This window comes from Penicillium concentricum (assembly GCF_028827145.1).
Source record: "Penicillium concentricum strain IBT 3081 chromosome Unknown utg000004l_segment0_segment0, whole genome shotgun sequence".
Classification (NCBI taxonomy): domain Eukaryota; kingdom Fungi; phylum Ascomycota; class Eurotiomycetes; order Eurotiales; family Aspergillaceae; genus Penicillium; species Penicillium concentricum.
The window spans coordinates 1451157-1469209 of record NW_026622757.1 but is presented as its reverse complement, the minus strand read 5'-3'; the positions used below and the strand labels follow the sequence as shown (position 1 = coordinate 1469209).

At 47.6% G+C, this 18053-nt stretch overlaps 7 protein-coding genes across 7 annotated transcripts; 1 reads left to right on the top strand and 6 right to left on the bottom strand.

Moving 5' to 3' along the window:
* Positions 1-297: 297 nt before the first annotated feature.
* N7517_009510 (uncharacterized protein) lies at positions 298-1993 on the bottom strand (the record flags this gene model as incomplete). The annotated part of the gene is made up of 2 exons (XM_056727233.1): positions 298-1804; positions 1917-1993. The coding sequence occupies 2 exons, from the start codon at positions 1991-1993 to the stop codon at positions 298-300; spliced, it is 1584 nt and encodes a 527-aa protein (XP_056575805.1).
* Positions 1994-3783: 1790 nt separating this feature from the next.
* N7517_009509 (uncharacterized protein) lies at positions 3784-5459 on the bottom strand (the record flags this gene model as incomplete). Its single annotated transcript, XM_056727232.1, has 3 exons — positions 3784-4377; positions 4470-5339; positions 5409-5459. 3 exons carry the CDS (start codon positions 5457-5459, stop codon positions 3784-3786), a joined length of 1515 nt encoding a protein of 504 aa, XP_056575804.1.
* Positions 5460-7467: 2008 nt separating this feature from the next.
* N7517_009508 (transcription factor domain-containing protein) lies at positions 7468-9476 on the top strand (the record flags this gene model as incomplete). Its single annotated transcript, XM_056727231.1, has 4 exons — positions 7468-7565; positions 7618-8763; positions 8829-9115; positions 9172-9476. The coding sequence occupies 4 exons, from the start codon at positions 7468-7470 to the stop codon at positions 9474-9476; spliced, it is 1836 nt and encodes a 611-aa protein (XP_056575803.1).
* Positions 9477-10246: 770 nt separating this feature from the next.
* On the bottom strand, positions 10247-10630 carry N7517_009507 (serine palmitoyltransferase small subunit family protein; the record flags this gene model as incomplete). Its single annotated transcript, XM_056727230.1, has 1 exon — positions 10247-10630. One exon carries the CDS (start codon positions 10628-10630, stop codon positions 10247-10249), a length of 384 nt encoding a protein of 127 aa, XP_056575802.1.
* A 1206-nt stretch (positions 10631-11836) lies between these two features.
* Positions 11837-12685, bottom strand: N7517_009506 (uncharacterized protein; the record flags this gene model as incomplete). The annotated part of the gene is made up of 1 exon (XM_056727229.1): positions 11837-12685. One exon carries the CDS (start codon positions 12683-12685, stop codon positions 11837-11839), a length of 849 nt encoding a protein of 282 aa, XP_056575801.1.
* A 224-nt stretch (positions 12686-12909) lies between these two features.
* On the bottom strand, positions 12910-13957 carry N7517_009505 (sterol desaturase family protein; the record flags this gene model as incomplete). Its single annotated transcript, XM_056727228.1, has 3 exons — positions 12910-13115; positions 13173-13678; positions 13731-13957. The coding sequence occupies 3 exons, from the start codon at positions 13955-13957 to the stop codon at positions 12910-12912; spliced, it is 939 nt and encodes a 312-aa protein (XP_056575800.1).
* Positions 13958-15042: 1085 nt separating this feature from the next.
* N7517_009504 (uncharacterized protein) lies at positions 15043-17649 on the bottom strand (the record flags this gene model as incomplete). Its single annotated transcript, XM_056727227.1, has 1 exon — positions 15043-17649. One exon carries the CDS (start codon positions 17647-17649, stop codon positions 15043-15045), a length of 2607 nt encoding a protein of 868 aa, XP_056575799.1.
* Positions 17650-18053: the final 404 nt, after the last annotated feature.

Below are 18053 nucleotides of genomic sequence, written 5' to 3'. Positions count from 1 at the left end.
ACAAGAGCTGCTTTGTGCAACCTTCGTTGAACAACCTTGGAGCGCTCCCAGGAGCCCATCTGCTATCACTCAATGCCTACAACTCAATGTATAAGAATACGGATACGGGAAGACTTGCACGTTGGTTTGTGTCATAGGATAAAAGACAAAACTAACATGTATCTTTCTAAAAAGGTCGTCAGGTGGTAGAAGAACCAAGGTGGACCGAAAGGGTTTCGCCGCGGCAGACTTTTGTCATGGGCTTTCAATTGTATAAAAACAATCGCCAAATAAGCTATAGATATCTTTTGAATGGTCTTAATAATATATTGACTCACTCTCCCATCTAACACAATCATTCTCTAGGTGCAACATATACCGAGGCCTGTGATATCGCAGTTCAACTTTGGATTCCTCGGGTCGGATTTTCACGTCGATAAAGTCGGCCCGAGCAGCTTCAGGGATGATATTACCTTGCTTTATCCCTTTTGACTCCATATCGACCAATCTCTTCAGTGATAGAGTTGTCGCCGATACCCAGTAGTCTTTTCCTGTCCACTCATCTAATAAAGAACATATGTCACGACGGACTAGCCAATCACGACATTTCGCCCCAGACCATAAAAGCGCAGGCAGGACAGAGGCCCTGTAGACAAACAGCGATAATGGGACATCATTGGAGCCCGACCCTGCCACAGCATGTGCCAATTTTATAATACGCTGGAACCGGTCCAAATAATCATCATATACCATCTCATTTGGCTTGTGACTCGAGGCCACAGCCAACTTGATATCGATGATCCCGCCCCATAATGCGATGAGTTTCAGCGCATCACAGTCATCCGGCGCTAGACTGTCCGCCTCGATTAGAGAAGACATAAGACGACTTCTCCAGAGCCGAAGCTTACTCAACGCCACGGCTGCGCCGCGGCCGATAGAGCTTGCGGATTTGATGTTATATCCACAAGGAGAAGCCTCAAGTATCAAGCCCGTAACAACCACCACAAATTGCTCAACACGGTGCATTTGCTCAATGCCGGAAGAAGGCGGGGTCACAATTTTTGGGGGAGCAACTGTAGTGTTCGGGGAGACCCAATGCTTGTCATGAAAGAGTTCGGGATCCTCCGCAAATAGCTCGGGATAATTGCAAATAGACCAATGGACGTGTATCTGAGCAAACAACTGTCTCAGTGCCAGGCCAGTGGAGCCTTCATCCTTGTGGACGTCCCATTCCTTGAAAAGCTTATATCCGGAAACAAGATGATAACGAGAAGCAGAGAGATCGCCCTGGAACAGAGCAAGGGTGGTTAAAATGATACAAGTGATGAGCACCACTTGTTTGTGTGTTCGGCTTGACTTATCCCGGGATAACAGTTCCCGGGCGAGACTTTCTCGAAGGCAGGTGATCGCTTGTGTAGAATGATGAAGGGCCAGAAGGCTTTCTCGGTTTTCGTCACGGCTCAGTTGAGCTCGTTCAAGCTGATAATGATGTGCACTAATAGCAATCGCAGCATGGCGGACTGCAGGATGCTGTTCGCATATCTGAAGAACTAACCCATCCCAGAATGAGTTTTGAAAGTATTGCGAGCATCGAACCGCCGTTCGTTTGCGGTAGAAATCCAAATGCCATCGCTCGCCCCAAGTGAGATCGGCCTGGTAGGCAGTGCCCAAAGGAATAGGAACAGCAGCGACAGATCGGGCGACTGTTAGACCACGTCTGCTTTGTAGAGCTGTTTTTTTCTGGTCATTGGCGAGACCACTGGCTTCGGAATCACGCCATTCTCGCGTCCTCTTATCAATGATTTGCAGGTAACCATTGCATTGCCTGCCTGAGCTTGTACAATTGAGACACGCCGGCCGAGTTTCGTCACACTTTTTATGCCGGATCCTTTCCAATGTTTAGTTGACAGGTGGCTAGTTGTTTTTGGGTGACTCACTTGCACGTTATGCATCCTAAGCGCGAATTCGAATGCTCGGATCTGATTTTTCGTTTTGATTGTTCGTCGCCATGCATGGTTTCGTGTGTTTCAGGACACATCAAAAGGTACAGGTACCAAGGTACCTGGTGTTTACCCGGAAGTTCTCGGATGGTTGATTTCCTGCAGCTGATCTGAGTTGACGTTCAAGACCCCACTCTTAGCGCGACCAACTGAGTCTCAGGAAGGTCTAAGACATGAAATAAACGCTATTCCGTGAACTTGGTCGGTGAGATTGGCCCGGGTTTCCCAATATCGGGTTACGGGGAAACACTAGAGATTGAGAAAGATAAAAAGACAGATTCGATGGGAATCCCAACTGTTCTCCATACTTTCCACATGGTTGGGAAACAGTTCGTTCGGTGTGGCTGTTGATCCCTTCCATGTTACACTGACACGTGATTCATTATCACCCTTACTGGAGAAGTGGTTGGCACTTGAACTCGTCGCGATCTCATTCTTTAGACATACGTGGGTTGCCTTTCTTTTGACTGGAAGGTTAGTGTGGGCCCGGTTTCTAAAAACGCTCTCCCCAAGTTTCTTACATATAGAACCCCTTCCCCTCTGGTGTTAGAGGGGATAATCTCTGGGTGTGCGTTTGACTTATATTTTCTAATAACTGCCAATCGCTCAATAATCACCTCTGATAGCTCAGCTGGAAGAGCGCAAGACTGTAATTGCTTGTTCATTAGAACCTGTCATCTTGAGGTCCCTGGTTCGATCCCGGGTCAGAGGAATTTTTTGCCATTTTTCTATTTCAACTTTTTGGTTATTTTGGAGACTAGGCAACTACTGTTGAAAGACGCTGGTATAATATACAAAGCGGAAGCTAATATCGGACCGATGACACCAACCGTGGGAGTCCTCGACTCTCCACATAAACGCGTTCTTTTCAAAGCTTTGAACCCACAATTCTATCTCGGACAGGATAAAATTGAGTACGAGACTCGTTTAAGGGCATCTGGAGTCCCTACCTAATGAGGGTGATTGAAAGTGCAGTATTTTCCCAGAACATAGGACAGGTCAAGACAGTGGATAATAAAGATGAATTTGTTTGCGGGTGATAATAAAATGGACTAATGTCAGACAAAAGGGATAGAAACTCAAACGGTGGTAATTCGCTCAAGTCCATGCCTTTGGAACTAAATATTTACTAGCACTCCACTAAATTTCCATTTGGTCGAGGACGTGCAATATCACAATTGGCCCCAATCCAACGCTAGCAAGACTGTGTAGGTTTCCCCTGAAGACTTGGCGTATGATCTATCATATGCCCTATTATTGGGTCTGGTAAATTATCGATTATTGACACGTTTAACGCGTTATGTATTTGCTTTTCTGTGACCACCCCAGGGGAAAAAGATAAGTTGGCAGGTGAATAATAATACGTCAAGGAATTGTTCGTAACTGGATGGCAATATGAGCCACGCCCATCATGCCACCAATACATATAATGGTGGATTTGAAGCATTCATATGTATTATATGGTTCCAATATCTTGTGGAAGGGAACAAGAAAAAACCAGTTATATACGATTGAAGGGAAAGTGATAATGAGGTCAAAAGACATGCTGCGTCAAATTGGCGCAACCAATAAATTCGTCATATACAGATGGACAGCCTTGACGTCGAGAAAAGGCTGGATTGAGAGACGTATATCGTGGAATTATATTAACGCATGCTGATTCAAACCATGGAACATAGAAGGAGAAGAAGAAAAGACGGACTGATATGTCCAACGCAACAGGAACCATAAATCTCAACAATGAGCATCACCTACTGTCCCTGGTGGCTACCACCTTTATCAATATCTCAACATAGATCGCCACTTAGATCTGCATAGCAACAGCGCAAAGGGCTCCGAACACCACGGCAACGCCGGACAGAGTCACGCGGCCGGCGGCGTTGAAGGGAATGGTGCTGGGGGTGGCAATGGGGGTTTCCTTGCCTCCGTTGCCACCGGAAACAGGAGAAGTGTGGGCCACTAGGGCGGTAGAGGTCTTGGATGCGTGGCAAGCAGCATTGCAGACAGTGACAACATTGGTGAAGCTGGGAGTGACACGGGTGAAAGCGCCGGTGGGGGATGGTCGTCCAACTGTGAGAGAAGGAACGTGGCTGTATGCAGGTGACCCGGGACCGGAGGCAGAGGAACCGCCGGAAGGTGAACCAGAGTCAGGTCCTCCAGGGCTAGTTCCGACCGGGGTGGCAGAAGCCTCGGCGCCAGGGACGGAAGAGTTGCCGGGAACAACACCAGGGACGTTGGTGGTCTCACCGGGCACAACACCGGGTACAGCAGGAGTAGCAGTCTCGCCAGGCACAACACCAGGAACGGCAGGAGTGTTGGTCTCGCCGGGAACGACACCGGGGACGGCAGGGGTAGCAGTCTCGCCGGGCACAACACCGGGGACGGCAGGAGTGTTGGTCTCGCCGGGAACAACACCAGGGACGGTAGGGGTGGTGGTCACAGCCGGGGGGGTGGGGATGATCCATTATGGCACTCAGCCTCGCCCAACACAGCCAAGCACAGGTCGATGGGGATGTTGATCAGACCACCATTCGAGCTGGAGCTCTGGTGGCAGTGAGCCTCACCGAGGACAGCCAGGCAAACGTTGATAGGGACATTGATCAGGGAACCCTCGCCGCTGCCAGAAGAAGAGGCCTGGTCACACTTGGCCTTTCCAAGGACTGCAAGACAGGTGTTAACAGGCACATTGATCAAGCCGCCAGGGGTGGCAGTCTGCTGCTTGCATTCAACCTCTCCAAGGATGGCTGTGCAAAGTCCGACGGGGACGCTAATCAGGGAACCATCACCGCTACCGCTGCCACTGCCACTGCCACTGCCGGTACCGGTACCGCCACCGGTAACGGTCGAAGCAACCTGGTCGCACTTGGCCTGTCCAAGAACCGCGACACACGCGTTGACAGGGACATCGATCAAGCCCCCAGTGGTGGCGGCCTTCTGCTTGCATTCAGCCTCTCCGAGAATGGCTGCGCAAAGATTAACAGGCACGCTAATCAGGGAACCCTCGCCGCTGCCGGTGGTGGAAGCAACCTGATCGCACTTGGCTTGTCCAAGCACTGCCGCACACGCGTTAACAGGCACGTCAATCAAGCCGCCAGCACTGGCGGTCTTCTGCTTGCATTCGGCCTCTCCGAGAATGGCTGCGCAAAGATTAACCGGTACGCTAATCAGAGAACCGCCGCGTCTGGTCAAAGAGGAAGAGAACTGGTCACACTTGGCATGTCCAAGGACTGCCACACATGCATTGACAGGCACACTGATCAAGCCATTGGTGACGGTCTTCTGGTCACACGCGGCTTGTCCAAGAATGGCTGCGCAGAGATTAACGGGCACGTTAATCAAGCTATCAGCGGCTTGAGCTCCCTATATAATGATATGTTCCGTTAGCCGTATATCCAACTGCAACAACAACCAACGCGAGCGTTTTCTTACGGAGCATGAGGCTGCGAGAGCCGCAAGGGAAGCTATCATAGATTGCTTCATCGTTGCGAGTTGGAAGTATGTAGAGTGAAATAAAGAATGGACGCTGAATGAAACCAGCAAAACGAGTGATCAAAAAACTAACAACGAAGAGATGAAGAACAGGAATTAATGAGAGGTAGGCGGCCTTATATGTGCAACCCCATCAACCAGCCATTATAGCAATCTTAAAATAGGGGAGGCAACGTCGATCTACATCACAAACTATTGCCTAGCCCAGAAAAGAGCGCCAAGCGAGAAATTACGACCAGACCAGCCCATTTTGCTTGTAAATAAGTTCCTGATTGGTCCCGTGCTTGGTAGTTTGCCTCTTTTTTTTTTGACATGTTGGTCAATGAACCGAACCTGATATTCAAACCTTATGCTGGACCTATCACTTCACTCCCGGGCCGCTAATTGCAGTAGCGTCTTATTTGATTGATCCCGTTCGGAGCCTAGTCCGAACTAGTCCAGCCACACATCCCCGTATGTACAACGTATCTCAATCAGTCTTTGTGCTGATATCTCACTTCAGGGGCTAGTCCAAGCAAGGTGTCAGTTTCAATATAGGGCTATTCGGTGGAGTAAGCCGAATAATCCTAAATCGGACCAGCCAAATGCCTGTTCAACTAAATTCGAGTCCCCGTATTCCCAATGGACCAGTCATCATGTGCCTCCTACCTAATGCAGAACCCTGCCATCGGAGTGCAAGGGTCTCTAGTCAGGTACACTGCATTTCGAAAATGATTTGAAGCCAATCGTTCCTGATCACTTTCTCTTTTCAAGGCAAGATATTCTGTAATCTCTACTCCGTACACCCCATCGTATCCTCGGGCACCGAAGTATTGCTCCAACATTAAAATTTAGGGTCTAAATTCCACAGTAGTTCGTACTCCATGGTTCATCAACCCTTGGGGGCTTGACCTTGGCTGCGCTAGAGATGTGAACCCCACCGCCTTTTCGATCTTTTCGATCCTGTCGATCTTGCTATGACCCCACAACGTCTATTTCCCCATGCGGAGCGAGATCTACAGTCTTTCGTGCATGTAGTTGGCTTCGATTTTCGGCTTTGTCCCGTGAGGTTTTAATAACTCCGTTGTTTGCCTTCTTGCAAAAATCGTGGGTATATTTATGGATAAAGAATTAGAGACACCGTGTGCTCGAGCGAACGAGAGTTTCCCGACTAGCGGATATGATACCTTAATGTTGAAGGATTTTGTATTGCTCCACTTATGATCGAATGCGATGCACTCAGGTCCCGTGCACGCCAGGGGTTCGGAAAGGTCGGTTCATTTTCTCGTTCAAATAGGTCCCCAAAAAATCAGCTTACTTTTAATAGGAAAATGACCAGTGACTGAGAATCAGCGCGTAAAGCCTCCCTCGTCCCGCCATTCAGCCTTCATCGACATCCACGACTTTTTCGAGTCTCATTGCATATGTATGCCATAGATCTCAAACACGAGAACTCAAGCTCCTTCCACGTTAAACCGTTGATCATAAATGTAAGATCAGCAATATTCCCCCGGTGGCCCGGCCCGCCAGGAGGAAGTGCTTCTTTAGCAAATCACAGTATGCACGATATTTAGTGCAGTTTATCATTTACCCTTGCAGGCTATAGACAGCATGGCATGGCCCAAGCCCAGCCTCATTTGTGATTTGTGGTTTGTTTAGGGCTGTACACAGTACGGAGTACTCCGCACTCAGACCTACATAGCCCAAATCAATGACCAATTTCGAGCGTTCCTCTGGAGACCTCATTTAAAACGGTTGCCTATTTGATTTGGATTAATTTGAACTTTGGCGACTTTGAAGTTAAATCTGCTATTGAAGTTTTTCGATGTGTCGAGTATCCGGCCACGCACGGATAGAATTCGTCCACGCGCTGACCGTAGCCGCCCGCCCCTTTCCTTTTTCCTTTCTCAGCTGTTGTGACAAAGTCTGCTTTCGACGTCATGTTTCAATGTACACTATGCGAAAAATCCTATCAGAGGAAGACTCATTTAATTCGCCATGAAGCGACCCGTAAGGTCCAATGATCCCGATTTCAAAATATGAATCGGCTGACCACCTCCCAGATACACAGCAGCTCTCTTCCAGCTGCCCTCTGTGCAGCAAATCATTTCTAAAGCCGTGTGTAAAGTAAACCACCATCAATAATGAACATTACCTAATTTGTCGAAAGAGAGGTCACACGAAGACATATCAAAACCTGTGCAAAAAAGCTCAACCAGCCTGCACCTCCCGCAGCCAAGCCAGGCAGGAAAAGACATTCCTGTGAGCTATGCTTCTTTGCCAAAGCATCTTGCGACAAGAACCGACCATGCTCTCGCTGTCGCTCCCTTGGACGACAATGCACCTTCGTGGCCAAAGACATACCGTCCCGAGATCCCAGTTGCTCTGCAGTAGCCTCATTATCCCCTTCTATAACCACATCCCGGGTCAGCTCGAGATACAGCGGATCATTTTCTTTTCTCCAACATTTTGCCAATCCATCTTTCCAAAGGGACAGGCTGGCAATCGGGGAGACTGCAAAGTGTTCTGTTCGAAGAAACCTTGAAACACTCAATTCACATATCGAAGATGCGCTCGTTCCCACTGATCCCATATCAGCTTTTGAAAGTGATTTTCAACTTACAAGTTTCCCCTTTCAAATACCCTCGATTGTGCCCTCTTTTACAGATGATTATTTACTTCGGTTCTCCCCTGATACACTCTTCCCTTCAAAGCTTTCCAACCAATTATGCGAGATCATGACGGAGTTGGTCGAGACTTCAAAGTCAATGGGTCTCGGAAGCACAGGAACGCTAAGCCCGCTTGATTTCATGGAACTTTCTAGTCTCTTGGGGGTTTCTAATATATCTGCTTCTATCTCTGCGTTCTTCCACTCTCTTCACTGGCATTTACCGGTGGTGCATTTTCCAACCTTCGACCCAGGGAACATCTCCAGTCCTCTTTTACTCTCAATATTTTTATCCGGTGCCACATATACTATTCCGTTGGATGGAGGGGCCCTACCATCCGGTCTCTTCGACGTCGCAGAAGAGTATATATTTCGGAAAATTGCGGATCTATCAACACTCGCTTCGCCGAAAGACCAGTCGCATTTATCATCAACTGTGCAGCTAATACAGAGTGCTCTTATTATTGAGATGCTTCAATTCGGACAAGATAACATGCAAACGAGACGTCGCATTCGCATCGTCCGACATCCTTGTTTAGTATCCACCATACGATCCCTAGGCATTTTTCAGGTCAAGCGAGGAACTGCTCCCACCGTCTGTGATGACAGAACTTGGAGAAATTTAGTGGCAGAGGAGGTGTGCATACGGTACTTTATATCCCCATTTTTTCTTATCTTGTCTTTTCTTTCCAGTGTCACTAACCAGCTCCAAGAATCGCTTGTTGGGTCTTTCTAGCCGATGGATTTCTCACAGTCTGCTTCAAAAACCACCCATCAATATCAGTCTTTGAGATGGACTGTCATTTACCTTGGAGTGCCGGGTTGTGGGAAGCCGAAAGTGCGTCTTCTTTCAGCAGAATTGCCATCTCGCACTCAACAGAACTCCCGCTTCCGCCCCTGAAAGATGTGATCACACAATTACTTGAAACTCCTTTAGGTACTGGCCCAATACCATGGGGTCTTTCGGTGTCAGTGGAGCATCTCCTGATTCTGATTTATGGTATGTTAACGACCGAAGCCAGTTAATCGACTGCATTGCTAAGAATATCACAATAGCAATTAACTCCCTAGCATTCCAGGCGAGATCGGGGTTGTTAAGATATTTATCGCTTGATAGAATACGCTGTGCGTCTGGTAACTGGAGGCGGATCTGGGATTCGGTTATTGGTCGCCTGGATAAGGATAAATTCCTTCACCTTGGGTATCCGAAACACGCTCAGGAGCTTTGGTGGTTGTTGAATGCCACGCTGGATGCTACTGGCAGATCTGATCTCAGCCTTCAGTATATGGACAACACTGCTACTGATGACTTGGGGAATTTGAATGAATTCATTCAATGGTGTCACCAGATTCCGCCATAAATGTTGAATATAAATATAGTGAATATAATATAACCGGATTTTATACATGAAAAATTCGCCTTACACACATATCCTGCGATTTGCGGCATATCATGTTCTTCCTATCCCACCTCTTCGCATTATCGTGTACCTATCCGGTGCATTTTATAAGCCTTTTGCACATATTACATGATACATACGACCATAGGGTGTGGAAAACAGGGCTTCCCGTCCGCTCAGCCGTACTTAAGCCACACGCCGGTGAGTTAGTAGTTGGGTGGGTGACCACCAGCGAATCCTCACTGTTGTATGTTTTTTACTTTTTTGCTATATTTGTTGTACTCATAAGTGTGTTTGTGTGTTTTGCGGACTAAGGGAAAAAAAAGTCTTAGGGTGATGTATTTTTTCAAAAAACTAGTCTCCAAGCTGGTCGTGCCTGTTTCCAATACTATATTAGGTAACACGGGAACGGGACCACGGGAGGAACCCGTAGACGACCTCGGGAATGCATAATGATGATCTAATTGATTAGGCTAAAGGGGGCTTGGAATGGGGACCTTGATTCAAAAATGCGAAATACCTCAGTTGAGGGGGAAATACAAAGCTTAGAACGCAAAAACAGCACATTTCAAGCCATGGACATCTTGGTCCATCAAGTAGACGTAAGACAGCAAAGGCCCTTAAAATGTGCATACTTCACGGTGTGGCGTTCTAGTATACAAGACAGACCGATACGTGATCATCAAGCCAAGAAACGTTCAGCCGTGAATACTGTAAAATTGTCGTATTGGTCACGACACGGTGCCAACTTGCTGGTTGTGGTGGCCTGTCAGCAACCAGGTGAGATCATCCCTCTTGTTATAGACCAAGGCTGGGAAGTAAAGAAGTGCCCAGAAGACGAGGGTTACAACGGCCAAACTGAAGGCGTTGACGACAAGCTTTTCATTGAATGTCAACACATAGAGACCGAAAGTCACTTCGTAGCGGTAGTACGCGAGTTGCACGCGGTTATAGGCCCGTTCGAAGATATTGTGTCGTTGGCTGCGCCAAGGCGCGCTTGATTTCATACTCGACGAGTATTTGTCGATACACCCATTCATTGCCGCTGGCACTTGCGACATTACAGTGGTCAGGGGGCCACAGAAGGACTCATTTTCATTCGTTGTCCTGAGCATTATGATGATTTTGCCAGTCCTACACAAGTGGTAGGCATCAACGTTTGCTGTAAGTTTGATTCCAGCAGCAGGCGTAAGTCGGGAGAAGGTATCAAAAAAGTTGCAACAAACCCACGTAGAAACACTAGATTGTAAGGAGTATATGGGGGGCAGGCAGAGTGAAAATCTAGGGGAAGAGTACGACGCAAGGGGGGCTTCTAGGGAGTGCTTGAACATGGATATATTTTCCTGTCAAAAACTATGTCGCTTTACAAAATAAAAAAAACTCTTCTAAATAGCTTCAGCTTGATCTGGTTTCTCCCGAGAGCCGATAAATAACTGGGTTGGTGATGTCACCAAAGTCAGCAAATAAACCTTGTCGACAGTTTAAGGATATTGTGACTCCCTATATTATGAGTCGGAATATTGAGCCGGAAGATGATCAGAATCAGTGCTGACGTTTTGACTGATGAACTCAGTAACGCCGATATAATCACTCTTTCCTGCATGTTGGAATAAGTTACTACGTTATTTGCACACTATTTGTCATGACGTCGCCGATCTGAACATTGCGCGACGACTAAGTACACAAAAGATAGCGTCAAGAGCCTTGTGACTAAGGGAATGCTAGGGGAATGCGATCGTCTCGGCACAGAGTACAATCATTAGAATGGCTCTAGACTCGCGAATATTGGGCAGTGGTAGATAGATATCCTAGCCATTTAGAAAAGAAAGCTTGCCCACCAACTCAATGCCACCTGGGCAGTCCAACACGCCCGTTGACGAAAGGGAATTTAATAGGTCAGACTCCCTCTCATTTCTGCAATATTCTCTTATTCTCGCCAAATTTCGTCGGACTAGCAAACTGATACTACCATGACCTTTGTCTCAATCGTATGTTGAACTATAATGGAATGGTGTCCTATCAAACTATTTAACGGAGTGTGACCTAGTCAATACGCCCTCACACTTTAGGGTGAGTGCAGGTGATAAGAGACCGAGGTAAGAGAGGTAAGAACGGGGTGATAGGTAGGGTCCAACTGGGGAAAGCAAGTGTGTATATATGTTAACAAGGGAAGAAGCTGCCGACTCTGCGGTGTCGGGTAACGAGAAATGACATGACCCATGCAGTATTATAAGAAGAATAAATCGATCAGAATAAAGTGCTGGAACTGATTTTGCGCAGACCTACAACATCACTAAATCATATACTCGCAACCCATTCTTCTAGTCCCACATCCCTCTTGCCTCGTCAAACTTCTCCAGCTTAAACCCATCCATCTTCAACCCTAACTCCTGATAACATTCACAAATTCTTTTCCAAACAGTTAAATCGGTATCCGGAAACACAACACCCTTCTCCCTAGCCTCCTCCATCTCCTTCATACCATCCTCATAATCCTCCTCACTCGTACAAGTCGTACTCGAGCTGATCTCTAACACAAGATCAAACTGCCCGTCCATTTCCTTCCAATCTCGCTCCTCTTCATTCCAACTCTTGGAACTATTCGACCTGAGGAGTCCACCAGGCAAAGAAGCCGGGAAAGAAGCAACGATCGACTCACCGTAAGCCCAGGCCTGCCAGCTACGATCAATCAGGAATTCAAAAAGCGGCGCCATTCGGAGCCCACCTTCTGGAACACTTGCCTTTTTCTTACTCCAACTCCAGCCAAAGGGTGAACACCGGGATTTGAATGTCCCAACTCGATAGAGAGGCGGTTGGTGCGTGAGCATGCGGCGCCAGCTGGCTTCTGGTCGGATGAACATCTCTCGAACAGCTGGGTTTTTCTCCCAGGTAAGATCGGTCAGACAAATATCGCCTTCTTCATTATCGAAAATCGATGGGAAAGCTTCTGCCAGTAGCGGGTTCTCGACTCGAGTGCTGAGGTCGAGATCATGGCTGATTGGTCGGAGAAATAGAGTCTCCTGTAGTGACTGCGTGGTGCAGATCAGATCTTTCCACGTGCGGCTAATTCCTTGGGCGGTGATCAGCGTTCGCATGTCCATCTGGTGCAGGATTGAGGCCACGATCTCTGGGGTCCCGAGGGCCCGCGTCTGAGCGTCGGTATCGGGCATATTTGGTGTTGAAGATATTGTTTATGATGTTTTGATGGAAATAGAACGCGTTTGACTTCGGGATCTGCGTTGAGTCGCACTGCGTGGGGGTTGGAGGAAGATCAGCAGATTATGAGGTAGGGGGCTAGTGTCTAACTAGAAATCACTAGCGTCTACAGGTGGATGAGTTGTAAAATTGTTGTCTTTTCTCCGATATGACTTGAGACTCTCCTTAGATAATGATTTCAGTCACACTTATCTCCAAATTTCTCTTTCCCGTCCATCCTCTGACTTTCCATAAAGCTATCGCCCTTGGGTTTTCGGTATGTTCCTGCGAGACGATCCCATGCCGTTGTGAACTGACCATAATTGTAGTTGAAGTGCAAGTGATGCATCGTATGACAAGAAGCGCCATTGATTATCTCCGATGCTGGCATATACTCGGCATCATCTGTGATAATTAATATAAGCTATTATGCCAATCCTCCATGGGCATCAGGAAACTCACGAATCAACACCGTCCACATAGTGACAAAGATAAACAGCCCCAGATATGCACCTTTCTGCAACGGAAAAACCAACGGGTAAACATGGTAGGGGAGACTCTGCGACCATCCATCCAAAGGATGAAACGCATAACTGGCAAACGGCGTCGGTACAGCCCATTTATGATGTGGCTTGTGAAGCCAGCGGTAGATGCGAGGGTGATGCAGGGCACGGTGTATCCAGTAAATCCCACTGTCTGTAAAGCAGATGAACAATGGATATTGCAGTAGGGTGTATCCGAAGAACGGAGAGTCGCTGGTAAGATCATATAGCTTGGACCACCCCCGGATCTCTGCTAGAAAAAAGGGGACGGTGAGGAGGGCCATTACGGGAATCGCAGAGATGCCTTGGTTGATCTCGAGTTTGATCTGATTTGGGAGGAACCGCGGGTGTTGAAGTAGTCTTTTGTCGAATAGTGTGTGGTATAGTAGGAGGCTACCAAGGAGGTACATAATCATTGCGAAAAACCTAATTCCCATGTCAGTTGCTGGACTACTATACTCCAAGTGAAAGGACTTACCATGTAATCAAGTATAGTGACAATGCTTGTCTGGCAATGTCATCTCTCTTCCAAAGGCTTGCCTCTGCCCACTTCGAAGGCTCCATGGGGTAATAAAGCCCGACATGTCGGTTCAAATTGGCAGTGGCTATATAATCATAATTGGAAATTGCTGCTGGGTCCGGCGAGAGTAATGCGTAGCACCGATCGAGGATCAATGTATCCAGAATGTCCAGAAAAATATCCATTGTTGGATAGATGTGTTATCTCCCTCAAATTACGCAAAAACAAGACATTTGTCTTCTCTTATGTATGGACAATACCTACAAGGGATATACCTACATGGCAATTACCTACTGGAAGAATACCTACATGGCCTATATGGGGGAATACCTACACGGGAAATACCTACATGTTTACATGGGCCCACCGATCAACTGTACGGGAAACACTTACACTAGTGATCTACTTAATACCACGCGTGGATATCAGGGGCTGAACAAGCCATTCCAGAGACGAAGGTACCTATTTGAACATGTTGCAGTTTATTTTCCTTGGGGGGACTCTATACATAAATTCTTTCCTGCTAAGTGCGGGCTAGGGGAAGAAATGTTCTATGGTTTGATATAATAGCTCATGGCTATATTTAGTAATATAATCCGTGTCATTGAAAGCAATTAGCGGTTGACATCTGTGGCTATCGCCTGCACAGCCGAGAGATATATATCGAGCTTCTTGCTTTTTTTTTACAAAACCCTTTTTTTTTTCAACTCCACTCGTAAATAATTAAAACCTTCCTTCATGACCCATTGACCAGAAAATATATTGCCATTCGATAGTTGCTTGATAAATTGTTGAAACTTCACAAATATTTTGTTTGGACATCTGTATTATTTTGAGGATTTGCTCATAATGTCAACCTGAGCAAATATTTTCATCAACCAGCCAATGGTCGAGTTAACTCGGCTACATCTTCCTTGGTCTAGTGGTGATGATTTCCGCTTGTCATTAATACCGATAAGCGCGGGAGACCGGGGTTCGATTCCCCGAGGGAGAGATTTCTTTTTTGCTCGTTTTCCTGAATATGATGAATGCAAATTTTTATATCTTCGTATTAGGTGGAAATAATAGAAAATAACAATAACCGTGTCCATGCTTCAATATCAAGCAAAAAAACCGCCCAACTCTGACCCTGAGCTTTGGTATACAATACATGTCCCAAATGACGGATGAGTGAATGAGTGGTCAGGGTCTTGGAAAGAATTTGACAGAGCAAAAAATGAAACATCCCCAAGGTATTATTCCAATGGCAAAAAGTGTCAGTCTCTCACATTCAAAGAAAAGCGTCTGTAGTTGCATCGTTGTCAGTGACTTCACCCATTTGTCGACGGCGACTATCCAAGAACAAATCCACCATGCGTTTGCTAGAGATCGTGGAATGGATGTCCTGAAGTTGGCTGTAGCTATCCATAATGTCATTGTACTCATCCTGCTCCCTCGCGTTCTCATTATTTGCACGGTTTCCTCGCTGCATGCGCATGGACCGGAAATGATTGATCCTGCTATCTTGGGCGATCGGAGCACGCCTGGCCGAATAGCGCCGCTGCTGCTCTTTGGTCCAGGACCGCTTTGCTCTCACTCCCTTGGGAGTTGGGGACTCTGGTGGCTGCATGTTCCCGGATCTCAGTCGGATTGGCGACGGTTCTTGATTGCAAGTAACGGGGATGAGCCCCGGGGAGGTGTTTTCATCAGGTTTAGCAGCGGTATCCATTGCCAATGAGTTAACATGAGCCTGCGCTATATTTTCCGACTTAATTGTCCGCAATGGCAAGATGGTTCGCATGCCGGAAGCCTGGATTAACGGACGGGAGAAATTGCTCTGTGACGGGACTCTGTTCTCAACCGAGGCTTTGCGCTCGGTGATACTTGTGCTGTCTGGAACCTCCGAAAGAGTTGCGGAAGCGGGAGCGGAGACGGCGATAGGAGCTCGTCGAGCTAGGCTGGTCAAGTACTCATCATCGTCCTGGTATTGTGCATCTTCTCTGATGTGTTCTCTTGTGGGGCTTGCCTGTTCAATTCGTTCGATCTGCGAGCTCATCCATTGCTGCCAATCTGCACTGGGATTTACATGGGAAGTGGGGGATGAAGCCCGATTGGCACGCTTGGGTGAGCTGTATTTTGTCCGTTGTGGAGTAAATATAGTCGCTGTTCCTGGTTCGTCATGAACGCTCATGTCGGCATTGTCAGTTTTTGTTGGGGTATTGCCACTGGTGGTCCGGGAATAGATACTTGGGGAAACAATATCCCTTTTCGGGGCCCGAAGGCGAGAAACAATAACACTACCAGTATCCTCATCCGATCCCTCACTCAAAGCGTACGTTGATTGCTGCGACCTTTTGTCTGAAACAGAAGCCATATGTTGATTTGTCACCTGATGCAGCATGCCCCGAGAAACTTGCATCGACCCGGCTGAGCGCGGATACTTTCGTGGACTTGATTGATCGCCACCACGCGCTGTTGCAAATGAACCGGGCGAGGTCGAGGATTCTTGGCTTGGGACATGGCGGATAGTCCGTTTGCCATGTTGGGAGTAGACCGAATTCTTCCGTTCTGGAATCACACGATGCTGTGACACATTGCCGAAGACCAGCTCCTCGTTGGAATCAGACAAGGAATTTCGGCCCATCTGTTTCAATAAAGCTGTGTACAGATCTTGACTGTCAACAATGCTAATTTGATGAGTGCTTCCTCTCACGCCCAAAGGAGATTGATTTTCGGCACCATCCATTGCAGGCGTCCGTGGTAGTTGCTGCTCCAGATCCCCACCCTCTCTGACCAAAGAGAGAGATTGGCGATGTCTTGGCTTCCGGGTTGTAACTGTGTTCGGCATGGTTGAATCAGCCCAACTGGTGACGCGCGACTTGGAACTGCAGATACTATCGCGGCTAGGGGACCGGGGCATTGACTGGAGATAGTTGGAATCAATGCCGTCTTCAATGGCTGTAAGTTTGCGAGGAGAGCATTCTTCCGTGCCTTTTCCAATTGGAGTTACCGCAGACGCCCCAGCGCCTTTTGGGTTACCATGTGGCGCAGGTTGTTGATCTGTGGCCTTGGAAAACCCAAACACACGTCTGAATTTGTTTTTGATGGAAGTTGAAAAAGACCGAGACTTATCAGAACGCTCGGTAGAGGCACCGAAGCCACCTTCACTTGTTGTCCGGAAAGATCTTCGAAATGGCCTGTGCTCCTTGCGTCTGAGCAAGAAAGATGACCGTCGACTCTGAGGACCTCTGCCGTTGAAATTTTGTGAAAATTGGCCACGAGCAAGCTCAATAGCCGCATCATGACCTTTAGCAGTTGGGACGACTTGTGGGGATTGATAACCTCCTCGAAGAAAAGACATGGACCGTCTCATTGTCCGTGGCAGCTGAAATCCAGGACTGCGCTCGGGATCAAGGGGATCACCGCAAGGAATGGTAGGCACTCCATATGGAGTCTGTGAAGTTCGCTGTCTAGTCGAGAACATTGATTTAGCCTTGCGCAATCGGCGATATGAAGAGGGCACTGAGCTGTCTCGCCCATCAAGTCCGTCGAGTTCTGTGATTGGCGGCAGGGCGGCAGGGTCATCGAAGCAATGGCCTCGAGCCGATACACCAGTCAATTCTTTGGACCGACGCGGATTTGAAACTTTAGGCAAGTCGCTCTGACCGATCGACATGCTATCATCAGTGCTCCGAAGGCTCGACCCGGGACACCTTCGAGGGATGCCAACATTGCCTGGACCACCTAGTCGATCGTATGGAGTTTTTGACTCCTGAGACGAGCTTTGACTGGAGCGCATTGCCCGCGAGGCTGCAGCTGCAGCGGCTGCATGCTGCATGGCAGCATCAGGGATCTCCGGGGCTGGTCGTCGCGGCTTTCGTATTGAGCGGGTGGACATGGACCTTCTTAGGCTGCGTGTATTGGATGTAGAGGAAAACATGTTACAAAATATCTGCAGAGTTTATAACTACAGAAGTATTGAGAGAAGGGGTTTAGAGAGGAAAAATTTGAAGACGGAAGATTTAAGAGATACTCCTTGGAAGGAACATCAGCGGAAGGTGCCCTGGAGATAAACTGGCAACTTCCACTTCAGTCATTTTCACTTCTAACACATCCTCTTGCCTCCAAAATGTCAAGCCTTCAAGGCTATGAACCCCTGTCGAGGTCTAGACTTTCAAGGCGTTAAAACGGTGACTCACCCATGCCAAGATGACGCACCTGTAGCCTCAGCCCTAATCTGACTCAGGACCTAAAATCGAAATGAACATATTAATTCGTAATTCTCGAGAGCTTTCAAGATCT